General features: G+C 35.2%; 1 protein-coding gene and 1 long non-coding RNA gene across 3 annotated transcripts in view; one reads left to right on the top strand and one right to left on the bottom strand.

Annotated features, from left to right (window-relative positions):
- LOC123874418 (protein unc-13 homolog B) overlaps window positions 1-16,561 on the bottom strand; it is a 419,803-nt gene that overhangs the window by 307,875 nt on the left and 95,367 nt on the right. Inside the window, exons 6-11 of one of the 2 annotated variants that reach the window (XM_045919729.1) lie at window positions 9,522-9,635; window positions 7,357-7,472; window positions 6,588-6,691; window positions 5,870-5,955; window positions 4,981-5,077; window positions 3,760-3,958 (exon numbers count right to left, since the gene is read on the bottom strand). In XM_045919729.1, the coding sequence (XP_045775685.1) occupies window positions 3,760-3,958; window positions 4,981-5,077; window positions 5,870-5,955; window positions 6,588-6,691; window positions 7,357-7,472; window positions 9,522-9,635 (716 nt within the window). The remainder of the gene's footprint in view (window positions 1-3,759; window positions 3,959-4,980; window positions 5,078-5,869; window positions 5,956-6,587; window positions 6,692-7,356; window positions 7,473-9,521; window positions 9,636-16,561) is intronic. The other variant, XM_045919731.1, reaches the window with a different exon arrangement.
- Window positions 6,899-15,422, top strand: LOC123874427. The gene is made up of 3 exons (XR_006797914.1): window positions 6,899-6,916; window positions 11,451-11,453; window positions 15,268-15,422. It is a non-coding gene; the product is annotated as an uncharacterized LOC123874427 (long non-coding RNA).

Here is a 16,561-nt window from a genome sequence, read left to right as displayed (position 1 = left end):
CGTCTTCTTCTAATATTTCACAAAAAGAAAGGCTTTTTATGCAATCAGTGAACTTATTCATGTTCTCGTTGCAGTAATCTCTTCTGAAAGTATGTGTTTTTCTTGTGCGTGCTTTCACATATTCATTTGTTGTATTAAAATGGAAAGATTGTGCAATATTATGGTCTGATAGACACAATTTATGAAGTAGGCTTTTACCTTCCTTGATATTGGTGATAATATGATCTATGCAAGTTTTGCTTGAGGATGTTATCCGCGTTGCATTTTTAATCATATTAACGAGGTTATAGTTTGATAAGATTTCTTTATATGATTTCGTAGTGTGGTTATTGTTGAGAATATTTATATTTACGTCACCACATATTAATATTTTGAATTTTTTATATTTATTTGTGAGTGTGTGTAGAAACGTGTCTAATTTATTTAAGAATATTTTTACATCCGATTGAGGAATTCTGTATATGCATATTACGACAGTATTTAGCTGATTCAAAATTATACCACAGCATTCAAAGTCTTTTTCATTTGCATAGCAATCAAGATCTTCGATTGGCTTGTAATCTATCCAAGGGCGAGTCAGTATACATACCCCACCCCTTTTTGAAGTTTTTCTGGAAAAACAGGATGCTAAGGAAAAATTGTTCAAATGTAGATTAGATTCTTCTCCAGATAGTAAAAAAGTTTCTGACAAGCACAGTACATCAATTTTTATTGAACTCATTTCAAGATCATTTAGTGCAATATCTATATTATCTACTTTATTGAGTACTCCAGCTATGTTCTGATGGAAGATGCCGAACTTTCGCGAAAATTTGAGTTCGAGTTTTGGAATGAGGTTTTACATTTGGGTTGACCTTTTTTATTTGTGTTGTCCTTTAATTTTGGGAAGTAATAAGGGATAGTTCCTTTTTTTGCACTTAATTGTTGAAGTGAGTTTAAGTTAGAGCTGGTTTTATTTTTATTGAAGTAAAAAGGAATGGTTCCTTTCTGTGGTTGTACGATACTTTTACGGTTTTCATAATACTTTCGTGTTGCACTGGTAATCGAACTCAAAAACATTTTTTCGTATACTGAACAATCAATTTCATAATTAAGGGTTTTACAAATATTCTGTCTAAAATTAAAAATATTCGAGCCAATATGAATAAATTTGGCATGTTTAAAACTATTTGCAATATGTCTAAATGTGTAGTTGAGTTTTGATTCATTTAAGTAATTGTTTTTAACCACATTAAGTAAAAGTACATTAGTATTACTAAGGGTTCGCAAAATTGAATATAGATCATTGGATAGTTTGTTATAATCACTGTCATTATGCCCAATCATTAGAATGACATAGTCGTTGGGGCTGATTGTGAGAGCCAGGGATTGGCAATCTTGTAAAATTTTTCTCGAAGACACATTTTGTTGCGTATAACAGTTTATTGAAAAATCCCTTTTACCCTGACTTCCACGATAGTCCGTCATTTTTGCTCCTAAGCCTACTCCAAGTTGGTTGTCACATAGTATAATAATTTTGGATTTATGGTTTGGATTTTCACTGCGCATACTAATTTTTCTAGGTCTCGTTTCATTTGTAATCGATTCGGCAAGGTTTTTATTCACAACTCTGTTTTTTTGCTTAATCAGACCATGATTAATTTCATTTTTGTCAGTCTTGACATCATTGTCATCACGATTTTCTCCCAACCTTTGCGTTGCAATAGGCACGGCTTCCTCAGTAATTGACATCGTAGACTCTTGAGGTGTGGAAAAATTTGCTTCGTCAATTTTTGCAGTAGGTGTTGAGAAATTATCTTTATTTATGCTATCGTTAGGACTTCTTGATGGTGTCTTTCGGTTTTTTGGTTTTACGGGCGTAGAATTGCCAGACGTTACGCCTTCACTAAGTAGTGTCTTGCAGATTTTTATCTCTTTTTCATTCTCTTCAATCTGTTTCCTAAGTTTTGAGTTTTCTAAGTTAAGTTTCGATATTTCCTCGTAGGCACTTTCTAATTGGCATGACAGCGTCGTTATTTCTTGTTTTAAGTCAGTTACTCCCGAGTTTTCAGCTGCAGATAAGTCTGATAAATTATATGTGCTGACATCTTGTAAAGTTGAGTGGTGAAGGCGATGCAGGTCTTCCATGGAGTTATGTGTCATATCTTGTAGAGATTGGTTACGCAGTCTTAATGTCGGTAATGTATCTGTTTTGGGTTGGGTAACTTTTTTTGATGAAGTTCCTAGTGTATTTTTATTCCTGCACTTATGACATTTCCATTTCGCCTTACTATTCAACGACATAGTATTAAATCGTTTTCGTTCAATATTGGCACATTTTAAATCTTGTATATTAATGCAATCGGCGCACTGCAAATATTCTTTATTATTTATTTTGTGAGTGCATACAGAGCACGCGATAATTCTTTTTGATCTGGTAGACATTTCGATGTTTATTTGATGTTATGAAAATATTATAAAAATGAAAAAATGAAAAAACAATGCAGTTCAATAACACGTTGAATGTTCCAAGTTGCGAAGTGTTATATAGGAATCCATTATTATTGGTTCGTGGTAGAAAAAATGTTCAATATTAATGCAAACAACTTAAAATAAAAAAAAATAAAAGATAAAAGAAAAGAAAAGAAAAGATAAAATAAAAATAAAAGTTAAAACAAAAATAAAAATAAAAGTCAAAAAGTCTATTTGGTACCTGTGGATCGAACCCCCGGCTTATAGATTTAGTCCGCTACGCTGCACAATATTCCACTAATCCTATATAATGTCTTGCGAATTTATTAGTCAGTTAGCACTTCTACCAATAATAAATTGTCTTCGATATTAAATCCACTTTTTTTTAGTTATCTTCCGGGTTAGTAGATGGCGTAGATAATTTTAATTGAGATAATGTTTTTCTGTCTCATTTTGAACTAAATTAATCGCATATATTATAAATGTCTTTCGTAATAATACTTATAGAATTTTTAATACATTATCCTTTTAAAAGGCACATTGTCTTTTCAGCGATTTTTTGTGATTAAATAGCGGCAATTAGCAAGCTGGTCCAGTCATTGAGCATAAGATGGCGTTGTTCGATGTAGTTATGCTTGTATTCTGAAGATGGCGATATTTTCACATCACAATCATAATAATTAAATATTTAAAGCATATTTAAAGTCAATGATCCCAATAAACAATAACCGTTTTACCGTTTTTCAAAATGATAATTAAGCGTCACTTGGTTATAATTTTTTTTAAATAGTTCTTATATTCACTATATTGTCATTAAATTAGTGTTGGAACGCACATTTGCACATTTTTCAATTTAAACTATTTTTTACTGTCTATTATGATGTTTCACTGATGAATTTAACTTTTAATTATATTGTATTTGTTGTTATCTAGTTATTCCGGACACTTTTTGGTTAAATAATGTTAAACTACTATTTCTTACACTTATGTTTATGTCAGTAAACTATTTTATCCACTTTATCTGTATTTTTTCTTCATATTTTGTATTATTTTTCGAGGAGCACTCTCGTATTCAACTAAAGCTTACTTAATTATTGTTACTTAAAAGGAATGTTGTGATCAAATAAAAAAAAAACATTCTTTCTTTCTTTAATAAGTAGATAGAATATAGATAGATAAATAATTGGTTGACGAACCTTTTACAATGCTTACAAAAAGTAAGTAAAACCTACCTATTTCCTTAATAAATAATTGCTGAAGAACCTCTCGGTACTTATTAAAGCAATGCATAATACTCCTTCTCTTTACCTGTTTAGGCGGCATTTGTGGTAACTGCACAACGGACGAACGGCGTTTATTGACAATGTTCTCGTACTCGGTAGGCGTGAGTCCACATTCCACGAAGAAGTACTGGCCTTCCCATGGCGGCTCGTACGCCTGGTACTGGTAACTACTTGAATCGTAGTACTCCTCATAGCTGGGCTGTTGCGATAATTGTGTATGGTCCCTGTTGAAAAATTAAAATCTATAAATCTATAGCCATACCTACCTATTAATATTATAGGAGCGTGTAAGAATTCTTCTGGGAATTTAGGTAAAAACTAAATCCACATGGACAAAGTCATCCATACTAATATTATAAATGCGAAAGTGTGTCTGTCTGTCTGCTACGTTTTCACGGCCCAACAGTTCAACCGATTCTGACGAAATTTGGTACAGGGTTAGCTTATATCCCGGGGACGGACATAGGCAACTTTTTATCCCGGAAAATCAAACAGTTCACATGGGATCTTAAAAAACCTAAATCCACGCGGACGGAGTCGCGGGCATCCTCTAGTAGTCATATAAATTAAGAATGTATCTAAAGATAGAGCAACCGGTAAGCAGTGACTTATGAATTACTGCCCAAGCTATTGATATTAGGTACTTAATAATTCTTTGAAATAAATGCGATTTAAAATAGCGCAATCCCTTAGAAGCCATTATTTCAAATATGTGATGAGCCCACAGAACTGAACTCTAAATAAGATGTTTATTAGAATGACATCTGTTCATGTTGTCGATTTTGTACCACATGCAAAAATGCACAAAAAATATTTCGAAAATCAATTAACTTCTTCTTCACGCTAAAATTCGTACGCGAATGAAGAGCGGACTTTCACGCTTAGCGAATCGGCTTACAAGCTATTGCGAAGATTATACACGTTGTATAGAAGCAAGGGATGTTTAGCGGAATCATAAGCTTTTTGTTATAATCCGCTGAATCAGACAAATCTGTATAGTGCGTGTTTAACAGTGGGATGGATGACGGTGCATATCACATGTTGTACGTTGCACCATACAAATTTTTCTGATACAGCGAATTATAGCGAGTTAAGCTTATGATTCCTTTAAGATGAACATGACTGCTGAAAGAGAATATACTCTTCGAAGAAAACTGTGTTAAGAATGTATATATTTTATGTACGATAGGTACAGCTCAGAGATAGTTAAAAACAAGTACTTAATGAAATGCTGAATAAAGCTCACCTAATGTGCGTACTAGTGGTATATGGGTCATACCCGTATCCTATGCTATCGTCGTATAACGTGTTCTGGCGCTCGAGGCTCGGCCTTCGCTGCTCTTCTGTAAATAATCAAAAAAAAAATTATCATTGAGAGACATTTCATAGCTTGCTCTCCAACCCGTTTCATACACGTATAATAGGTGCGCAACATATCGAGATATTCGTAACAATCGGGATAGGGACTTCATTTCATATCTGTATCTGTAATTTGCCAGACTTTCGTAAAAATATTTGGTTTTAAAGTTACACCGGTAAAAGAATTGTATATAAAGTAACTTTGAAACTAAATATTTTAATGGGAATCTAGGAAACCAAAAACACAAATATTAGTTTCTAGAATGCATTCACACTTCGTTTATTTGCTAGATATAGGTGTTCAAAAATCTTGTGGGAACTCTTTGATTTTCCGGTATAAAAAGTAACTTAAATATGTCACTTTCCAGGTCTTGCGCTTCCGTTGCGGCGTGATTGAAGTAAAACCAACAAATCGATAAACCAATGAACAAACACACTTTCGCATTAATCATAATCGGGGGAGTCGGGATAAGTAGGATTTTTTTTTATTCATCATAGACAAGCGCTTGACCACAATCACACCTGATGGAAAGTGATGATGTGGCCTAAGATGGGACGCGTTTACCTAGAAGTAGGTATTCACTCTTGTTTTTAAGATACCCGGATTGTAATTGGTAGGAAACAGATCGCGGAAGGATATTCCAACCTTAGCCATGCGTATGACGAATGATGACGCAAAACGTTTCGTGCATATAGATGGAATGTCGACGACATAAAGATGGAAACTCGCCCGACTTCTTCCGGTTTGGTAGTAAACTATAGTCTAGATCTCTTACCTCCGGACTGCCAATCCGCTGCCGTCCGCCAAGAGACAGCAGACTCGACGCTTGCCTGCGCATGCAACTGCGACCACGTATCTATCCTGAAATATTAATAAATAGTAGCAGTTTATTCAACAGTTTATGTAACAAGAGAAATGCTGTCTAAAATAACGTAAGTTATTATACAAATACGAACGACGTATTAACATTGTATAAAAACCGGACAAGTGCGAGTTGAACTCGCACACGAAGGGTTCCGTACCATCGTCCAAGATACTCGTAATATACCTAACTAACACTTATGTAGCACACTGCAAGTTATATGTGATTTAGTTATTTTTTTCGTGAACACATTTTAATTTTATTTTGTGTTGTAGCTACAAATTCACGGTTTCCGGATTTTTCTTTACTTGTGCTATAAAACCTACTTACCTGTTTTCATGATTCTAGGTCAACGGGAAGTACGCTAATAGGTCATTTTGACAGACACGATAGACAGACAGACAGACAGACAATAAAGTGATCCTATAACAGTTCCATTTTCCCTTTTGAGATAGGAACCCTAATAAAACAGGCTAATTTCACTCTACAAAGAGATACTTTACTGGTCTAGTTAATATTCTGGTTTGGTTGTACAAAATGTGCATGAGCGTACATTTACTAGTAAAACTGAGCGTAGCGAAAAATCGTAGGTCTATGAGTAAAACATAGTAAAGTACATATTGGTTCTCACCTATTAGTTCTAGGTTGACTATTATAATAGAGCGGATCGGCGTCACCATGAAGATGATACTCGTCTCTTTCGTAAGAGTTCTCTCGAGACACCTCCAAAGATCTCTGAAAACAGATAACAGTACAAGTTAATTTAATGTTTATATGTTACATGTAAATTATATTTAATGTATATTTGTTTCTGGTAACTATTATTATAATACCTACAAGGTATTAAGGTTTCCGTGATGCATTTTTCTGTACCAAATTTCATTATATATCGGTTAAATGGATGGGCCCTTAAAAGTCCCGTGGAAACTTTTTGATTTTCTAGGATAAAAAGTAGCCTATGTCCTTCCCCGGCATGCAAGCTAACTCTGTACCAAATTTTATCAAAATCAGTTAAACTGTTTGGTTGTGAAAAACTAGCAGACAGACAGACAGACAGACACATTTTCGCACTTATAATATTAGTATGGAGTATGGATATAAGTAGGGATTACGATACGTTTGATTTGAGTTGTCGCTTGCTGCGCTCGAGTGTTAACTCGCGCCATGAGTTGAACTAATTTTAGCATGTTTTAGCAGCATAAACATACACATATAAATCATCATTATAAGACGTTCATTACAGTCGGCTATACGCTTGCATCTGTCGGCCAGACAAAAAAAAACGGCTTACGATCCACGCTAAAAGGTGCTAAGCTCTACTCTCGTACGAGATGTACGTGGGACAAAAGTGCGCCAAAAAATTCAAGCCCTATTTTGTAACTATGGATTTCCAAACCTACCTGTGGCGTATGCATTTGATGCGCAGCGCTTCTAAACTGCGACGCGCTGCAGTTGGCGTGTTGGCCCACCGGGTAGTTAAGGTCCGACGTGTAGTCAGAGTCCTCGGAATATCCCGCTGTCGATAACAGAAAAATTACATTTTTAAAATATGGCTATGAATGTAAACAATTACACATAGGGTTACGTGACCATAGATAGTAAAAATTTAAATTATTGGTTTTGATAATTAGGTATCAGTAGTGCTTTAATGGTGACGGAAAACATCGTAAAGAAACCTGCATGCCTGAAAGTTCTCCATAATGATCTCAAAGGTGTGTGAAGTACGCCAGTCCGCACATGGCCAGCGTGGTAGTCTATGGCAAACACTTTTCATTCTTAGAGTACATCATTGCTCAGTAGTGAGCTGGCAATAAGTTGGTGATGATGATATAATAGATAGGTGTAGTACGCGACCAGGTCGAGATGGCAATCGGGGCGTGAGTCGGGGAGACGCCCCTCACACCCACACTGGGTTAGCGCGAGGGCTGTGCGGATGTGCGGCGCGTCCCCATCCTGATTGCCATCTCGATCTGTCGCGTACTATAAGTCAACTATATTCAAAGTAAATAGCCACTATGCAAATAAAATTCATAGACTTGATAATATTATTATAGTACCTATACTATCGGCTCAACAACTCCAAAGTAAGCAATAACATTCGACTGCGCTGTTGTTAAAGGATAATGGAAACAAAGGAGAATCTCTCGTATAACTTTATAAAAACATGTAGTGGGGACTTAAATCTATATAACGTAGTTTTATAATAACCATTTCCAAGATTTTATAGATTATAACCAAGCGTCTCTTAAAAATTTAATAACAACTTGTTGGTTGAACGAACGGCCTTAGCCGGAGTAGGTACATTGATCGCGATAATCGCTCAGATCGGCAGCGTAGGCTTTCCAGATCAATCTCAGTCACTTTCTAGATTAAAAACCATATCAGCATCTCGTAATACTCTAAGTATATAGTCTAGGAGCGACAGCTGTTGGAGGGGTTGGCATTGTCGTAATGTCAGCTTTTTATCGCAATATATCTCCGCAATATCTCTAAAACCGTATATGGTTAATATCAATAAAAATCTTTGCCCATATTAAAATAACGTAATTTTTTAAATCAGGTTTGGTATTTTTTAAGTTGTGAAGTTATTATACCATAAGGTAAATGCGCTGTTGAGCTGGTTTGGCCAGAATAAAAGCCAAAAATTAAACGACGACGATGACCTGTATAGAATGCTCAAAATCTCTGGGTTTTTTTTCTATAATCACCAAAATGCTATTTTTTCTGTTACTTCCAAATTGCAACATGTGCGTCATAAACACACGCTATCGTAACGGATAGCTACGCCACCGTAACGGATTGCTACGCCACCGTAACTGCTTGCTACGCCATTGTAACGAATAGCTACGCCAACGTAACGAATAGCTACGACGCGACGCTACGATAGCGATTTATTTGTAGAGACAGTTTCAATTAACCCAAACCAGAGTGAACTAGAACTCGCGGTTTAGTCCTGAATCGACGTTATTATGTCAAATATTAGGCTATGGGTGACGTAAAAACAAAAAAAAATTGGGGATTGGAACTATGGCGATTCATAGGCTACCTAACGTCAATTGTATTTAGGAGCATTTGATGTCTTCCAGTGATGTCCAAGGCTTGACGTTTTGTTATAAGTTCCCGTAATGAATTGTGCCCAAACTATCCGTGCACTTTGTTCTCCTGAGTGTATATTTGCATAGTCTCTTTTGTCGTCGACAAAAATGTGTTACCGTGTTTATCGCACCAGTGCCAACGGGATTTTATTACTCAGTTTCCGCTGTCAGTCCATCTGTCTGTCAGCGGGTTGTATCTCATGAACCGTAATAGGTAGATAATTGAACTAATTAGGCTGTGTATTCCTTTTGCCATTATAAAAACAAATAATTAAGAAAATCAAATTGACCCCCATGCAAATAAGTGTTAGGTATATCTTTTGCGATAGTAAAACTCTTCGTGTTTTTGCAGTTTTTTTGCTGACCTTATACTTCTATCAGATAAGAAAACACTCGCACGCATAACGCATAACGCGAGCATTCGGCGTATGGGTACTAGGAGAGTATAAAAAATGAAGTAGTATACTCACAATGGGCCACGTACTGCAGCTGCCGGCGCGCCTGCTCCGCCCGCTCGGCGTCGAGGGCGCCGTTGAGCAAGTCCAGCTTGCGCTGCAGGTCGGCGCCGCCGGTGCCCTCCGCATCTGAAGTTACAGCAAAAATCCTTTTAATTAAAACTCATAAATTAAATTACGGATAACTTCTAATACGCTACCTAGCGATCCGCCCTTGCGTCGCACGGGTTGCTACAACAATTTTCGTAGAGTTCTCAATTTTTTTTGAAAACAAATAAAGTTTAGTTACTCAAGAATAAGGAAGCTTTCTACTAGTGAAAGAATTTTCAAAATCAGTTCAGTAGTTCCAGAGATTACTTTCTACAAACAAACTTACAAACGTTACCGCTTTATAATTTTAGTAAAGAAGTATAGACTATAATCCATACTTCCATACTTACTAATATTATAAATGCGAAAGTGTGTCTGTCTGTCCATCTGTTTGCTAGCTCTTCACGACCCATCTGACCCCACGGTTTGAGCGATTTTGACTAAATTTCATACAGAAATAGATGATTATCCCAAGAATGGACTTTTTATCCCGTAAAATCAAAATTCCCACGGGACGTTCATAAAATCTAAATCCACGTCGATAAAGTCACGGGCTTCATTTATTTGGTAAAGGCTACTCTTTTATTCTGGAGAGGGATGTAGGCTGTATTACATTCCGGAAAATCAGAGTTTCCATGGAATTTTAAAAACCTATATCCAGACGCATTGTTTAAATATTTATATATAAACCATGGCCGCGAGGATTACTACCGCGTACTGGTTGAATTTAATTGCCTTCTTTAAACTATCGACTTCGCAAATGTTGTTTCGAACAGCTCATTTGAAAATATACGGTACAAATAACATAGGTTTACCCATAAAATTTTATAAACTTACTAGTTCATCGCGTATTTGTTTACCTAACTTAGACATGTAACTTGGTATTTAATAGGTTTGCTATAAAAGTCAGTATATAAAAGTACTTTATTTACTATATTGATTACCGAAATTTCTTTGAAAAACCAGCGGAGAAACGAAACGCCGCGTTGTTTTAGTTGTTTGTCTTCACTTCAAACGCGTATTTAACATTTATGTAATCATATTGTTATCATCATAGTTCTTTGGGTTTATTAGAAATATGAGTAGAAAGTAGATACGAAATCCGAACTCAGTTAACACTTTGTCAGAACAAATATACAGGAACATAAAATCCATGGGGCTCCTACTAAAATAGGTGCTTAACCTCAATCATTCCTAATAAACACCCAGTGACCTAATTCCTTGTTTAATCTATTTCCTCCTCAGTGTATCGCTAATAAGCTATCAGCCTGTGGCAATGCAATTGCGCAAGCTATGAACAAAATCACTTGGGAAATAATTAGCTCGGAAAAGTGAATTTAAAAATTCCATAACTTTTTTAAATCAAGCTTAAAATCAAGTTTTATTTATCTTGGAATTGCAATCGACTCTAATATTATTGAAAAATCTAGGTACTAATATTATACGTTATAGAGAGAATTTTTATGCAAAATTTCCAGTTTATCAGCTCCATTGGTTAGAGCTGTGTGTTAACTGTTATCTGTCAGTCAGTCCCGACCTACGGTGCTGTTATACAATAAGGCCTCGGCAAGAAGAAAATTCCAAACAAATAATGGATTCAGTAATGATTCAATACCACACAAGTTTATTTAAATAAAATTCTTTCTATTTCTATTTCCAATATGTGTATAGGTATGTATGGATGGATAAATCTTTTATACATATAAAAGGAAAAGCAGACTTACTGACTGACTGACTGGTCTATTAACATACAGCTCAAACTACCGGACTAATCGTGCTGAAATTTGGCATGCAGAAATTTATTATGACGTAAGCATCCGCTAAGAAAGGATTTTTGAAAATTTAACCCTTAAGGGGGTAAAATAGGGGTTTGAAATTTATGTAGTCCACGTGGATGAAGTTGCGGGCACAAACTAATGTAGTATTATGAATAAAATAAAACTATTAAGTAATGTTAGCAGTTTTTATGTTAATTTGATCACCCAATATGGTAGCTATATGGTAATGCAAAAGAAAAATTCAAAAATTTGAATATTGTTTATGGCATGTACGTGTTAACTTTTTATTATGATTAACTCTGATACATGATTACGCTATGCAGGGTATGAAGCGATGACGTAACCATAACTCTTAAGTAATAAGCATGTGAAAAAATGTAATTTCCTTTTTTTATGGAGTCGTTATTTAGGTAAAAGGCTACAATTTACATATTTCATCGTTATGATTATTAATAGAAATTTATTTTGTTTACTTTTCAGCATTGTTCACGTGTAAGCTTAATACTAATTTAGCATGCAAAACCAATTAATAAATGCACAGCATCGCTAATTCCGTAATCGAGGCAGAGCGGCGCTTCCATATAAAGTCCATTTTCAGATTCGTTTTTAGTTAGAATATTTTTAATATATTATATCATCCAAAACCACATTGCTATATTTTTGTGCATTTTATTCTCTACTAGCTGATACCCGCGACTTCGTTCGCGTGGATGTAGGTTTTTTAAAATTCCCGTGGGAACTCTTTGATTTTCCGAGATAAAAAGTAGCCTATGTGCTAATCCAGGGTATAATCTATCTCCATTCTAAATTTCAGGCCAACCCGTCCAGTAGTTTTTGCGTGAAGGAGTAACAAACATACACACACACACACACACACACATACAAACTTTCTCCTTTATAATATTATTAGTGTGTACTACACGATGCCGGCGACTATATCCGTGTGGATTTAAGTTCTCGGGATGTGAGCTATTTCTGTGCCTTTTGTCAAAATAGGTTAAACGGATATGCCGTGCAAAGTTAGTAGACAAACAAAACTAATAAACCATCACATTTTTTACATCATAATCTGCACTTTTACTCTAAGCGCCTATTACCTAGCCTACTATCACCTAGCAGACCCTCTCCTGCAGATATAGCACCTAAGGAAAATATGCAAGCTCTACGAAATGCTCAAAATATCTTTGCTCTTTGAGGGCGGCTCGGGGCCCGTTGAGACCCCTCAAAGGGCAAAGAAATTCTAGACTACCTACTAAAAATCAGCCAAGTGTGAGTCAGACTTGCGCACCGAGGGTTCCGTACTCAGGTATTTTTCCGAGATTTTGCACGACAAATTAAAAACTATATTATGCGTCAAAATAAATAAAAATCTGTTTTAGAATGTACATTCTAAGGTAGGTAAGGTAAGGTAAGGTACAGGTAAAGCCTTTTCATATGATGTTCCACTTGGTAGGCATAGTTATTTTAATTTGAAACTGAAAATGCTAATTATATTTATTTGTTCATGAACACATTATAACCACAAATTCACGGTTTTATGGTTTTTTCCTTTACTTGTGCTATAAGATCTACCTACCTGCCAAATTTCATGATTCTAGTTCAACGGGAAGTACTTACCCTATAGAATTTCTAGACAGAAACGACAGACGGACAGACAAACAGACAGACAACAAAGTGATCCTATAGGGGTTTCATTTTTCCTTTTGAGGTACGGAACCTTAAAAATCAACCACTCAGCAACATAGAAGAAATGGTGGTTTACACATTAATCTAAGGGTTTACCGACGGCAGCCAATGGCATCTACCCTTATTCTCAAAGGACATAATATTCATGTTGGTACCTATAATGTTGAGTCAACTCTACAGAATACAGCAGATTATATCACAGTCCGCGACCCGTATCACAAGGGAGGGACAATTAAAATTACCAGAACAATGTTTACCTTAATTAAAATTAAAATTACCAGCACATTTGCAATTCATAGCCGAAGATTATAATAAGCAGTTTCATTTGTTTACCTTGGTTTACCTATAGTGGGTGGATGAGCTTAAATGTAGGGGTGGCAAAATTGCTACACCAATTTTTACTTAAGGCTGGAACAATAACAACGTGGAAAAGGCGCGATGAAAATTGTACGGTAAGAGGGCTGCGTTATACTAAACGCGCGTATACGCGTTGTAAGATTTGTAATGCGTGACTACGACGGTACAAAAGCGTGGCACTAACGCGCGTTGCACGTGAACGCCTACCATACAGTAGAAATACCTAATAACTTTTCCCGCAACTCTATCGCGTGGATACAGGAGTAAGTTTTTTTTTAATTCCGTTGATATTTCTCAAAATCGTTTCTTTATGAGGTCAACGTTAAAGAATCAAGCTATTATAAACTCAGCAATTTGAGCTCTACGTTGATGGGTAAGGTTATTTGTCTTTTGATAAATATAGATTTTACGAAAATCTACGTTTAATACGCCAGCGAGGCATCGCCACGCCGCGCTACGTCCGCACCTTATTTTATTCCGGCTTAACATTGTAATAATTGAAAGACCTGAAAAGGTGGGATCGTTAAAGGCTCATATTGCAAGGGATATAATTAAAAGGGGTGATGGTGTATTAAATTAGAATAAAAACTGTAATTATTCGGTACATTTTGTACAGTTATTCAAATTTCCAAGTAATATTTAAAATGTTTGTCTTATAAATTAGTTCTTTACAAAACATCTAGTGTGTATTTGACTACTGATGATTAGTGAGAAACAAGTCAAGGCAAGAAACGAGTTGGAGGGCAACAAGAAGCGAGAGTACCTATAGTTGGCATAGTTTTGTCGCTATTGCTATGAGCGAGTGAGCGAGTATAACTATACAAACTTTATTGCTACGTAAATTACTGTTAAAAAAAGTGTCGCTAATCAAATTCTTTACTTTTTTAGCTCTTCTCGCTGCGATAAACTAGTGGAATAAGAGTTCTCGCCGACATTGTGTATAATCAGCTATTAATATATTTATCTTTAAACTGATACGGAATTATACACCGGCTGTACGTTTTTCGAGCGAGAAAATAGTCGATATTATCTAGCCCCTCCCTCGTTAGCGATGGAGCAGTTACACTAGTATATTCCTTGGGACAGATAGTGTCATAATCTATTTGGCAAGAAAAGTGCGAGAGCTTTTTTTCAAACCTTATTTATTTTATTCACTGACATTTTACTGACTAAGCATTGACCAAGTGTTCAGATACAACTTATAGGTGCACGTGTATCATGCCTTTGTAAAGGGAGCGAAGTATCGTCAAAGATGAAAAGTTTTCAAGAAACAATACCTGAGGGGAATTTTTTTATATCTTGAAAATACTTTCTCATCACAACGAGCTCCCATTTTCTGAATAGCTGTGACAAAACATACCAATCAATGCTACATATTTCATCTTACCAAAAGCTTTGTGAATCTCTTTGAGGTTGTAGGTATCTTTTTGTACACTGGGTTTGTTAGCGGAGGAAAAATTTGACATGATAATAATACATAATTGACCCTTTTAAAAACAGCTAAGGTGAAAAATAATAGGATTTTGTGTTTAACAGTTCATGTATATAATACCTATGTAGGTATCTGTGGGTTTTATAACCGTAGCACTAATACAAAGGTAGATTCTACAGAGTCGCCCCCATTATATCGTGCCGATTTTAATAACTAGGGATGGCTTTGCTCTTGTATGTCAGAAATATTATATTATTATTTCTTTCGTTATAACAAATGTAATATGATGGCTTTGACAGATAAAAACAACGCCAAAAAAATAAGAAATGATGTCAAGTTTGATATCAAATAGCCTACTGTTAGCACTTATTATTTTTTATTCGGTCAATGATACCAATTGTATACGCAATCGATGAAGTCTAATTCTTACACAATCTCTAAACTAAACTATAATGACAGGTCTAAATGTATTGCTATCCCTTTCATAACGCTCCCTGCGGAAAACGATGGCACTAGATTTAAGACTTGACAATTTAGTTAAGAGATTGTGTACAACAAAATTCGCCACATTAGCAGTCGGGTGTTAATTTTTGTTGATAAAGTTTCAAAAAAATATAATATAGTACTTATTTTAATTTTGTAGTAGTGCTATAAGCTATTTGAGGCAAAAAAATTGCGTGACAAAAACAATATACGAGTAAAATTAATTGCCGATAAATCATTGCCTACCTCGTTACACCCGTTACACCCTAAAACTAAAATTAGGGAATAAACCTTCATAGCACATAAGGTCTACAGTCCAATATTCATCAAATTACTTTGATTCAAATTTCTAAATTTAATCAAGCTTTGAAGTAAAATATTTTCACAATCCGTTTGTAATTTTCATTAATGAAGTCTATCGACAATCGACATAAACGTATTATAAATATCAAATGGGTCTCAATTCTTTTACTAAAGTTCAGCTTATTGCTAAATGAAAATCTTAATATTTTCTAAGTACCTATTAAAACAATCTGTTTGTGTAACTAATAAATAATTAAACTAACTTGGGCTATTAATTTAGTTAAAGAGATGTTACAAGCAATGTAATTTTTTGGTACCTATAGGTACTACGAACGTGTTAAACATCTTCATAGTCAACATTATTATCAACCCATCGCAAAAGCACAAGTCCCCTCTCAGAATGAGAAGGGTTATAGGCCATATCGACACCTCCCACGTAAGTTGTTGTAAGCCACAAAATTGCCATTTTGCGTTTTTTACATAACAATGTCAATTTTTATCTATTTTATATGTTCAATTAAAAAAAAACCTAAAAATGTTGTTTTTTAAAGTACTTATGAGGCGTATAATGTTGTATTTTTCAAACGAGGACGACGTAAAATATCGTATCGACCTTTACAACGTTTTATGTGGGGTGAAGTCGCACGTTTGCGCCTCGTATGTAACAGATACAACAGATCACGCCGGACTTCAAATGAAATGTTTGTAACTCAAGACACTGATATGTCACGGTTGTGTTTGCATTTTTTTATTTCATTATCGTATTTTAGTAATTTAATAGTGATGCCAAGCTAAACTGTTGTATAGATCACATACAACAATTTACGTCGTTGAGGACACCCAAAAACAGTATTGTATGATGACATACAACCGTTTACGTTGCAGAATTATAATAAATTTTGTGTTAAGTGATACATACAACATTT

The sequence above is a fragment of the Maniola jurtina genome, chromosome 18, assembly GCF_905333055.1.
Source record: "Maniola jurtina chromosome 18, ilManJurt1.1, whole genome shotgun sequence".
Lineage (NCBI taxonomy): Eukaryota > Metazoa > Arthropoda > Insecta > Lepidoptera > Nymphalidae > Maniola > Maniola jurtina.
The sequence above is the reverse complement of the archived record's forward strand: the minus strand, read 5'-3'. Positions and strand labels throughout refer to the sequence as shown.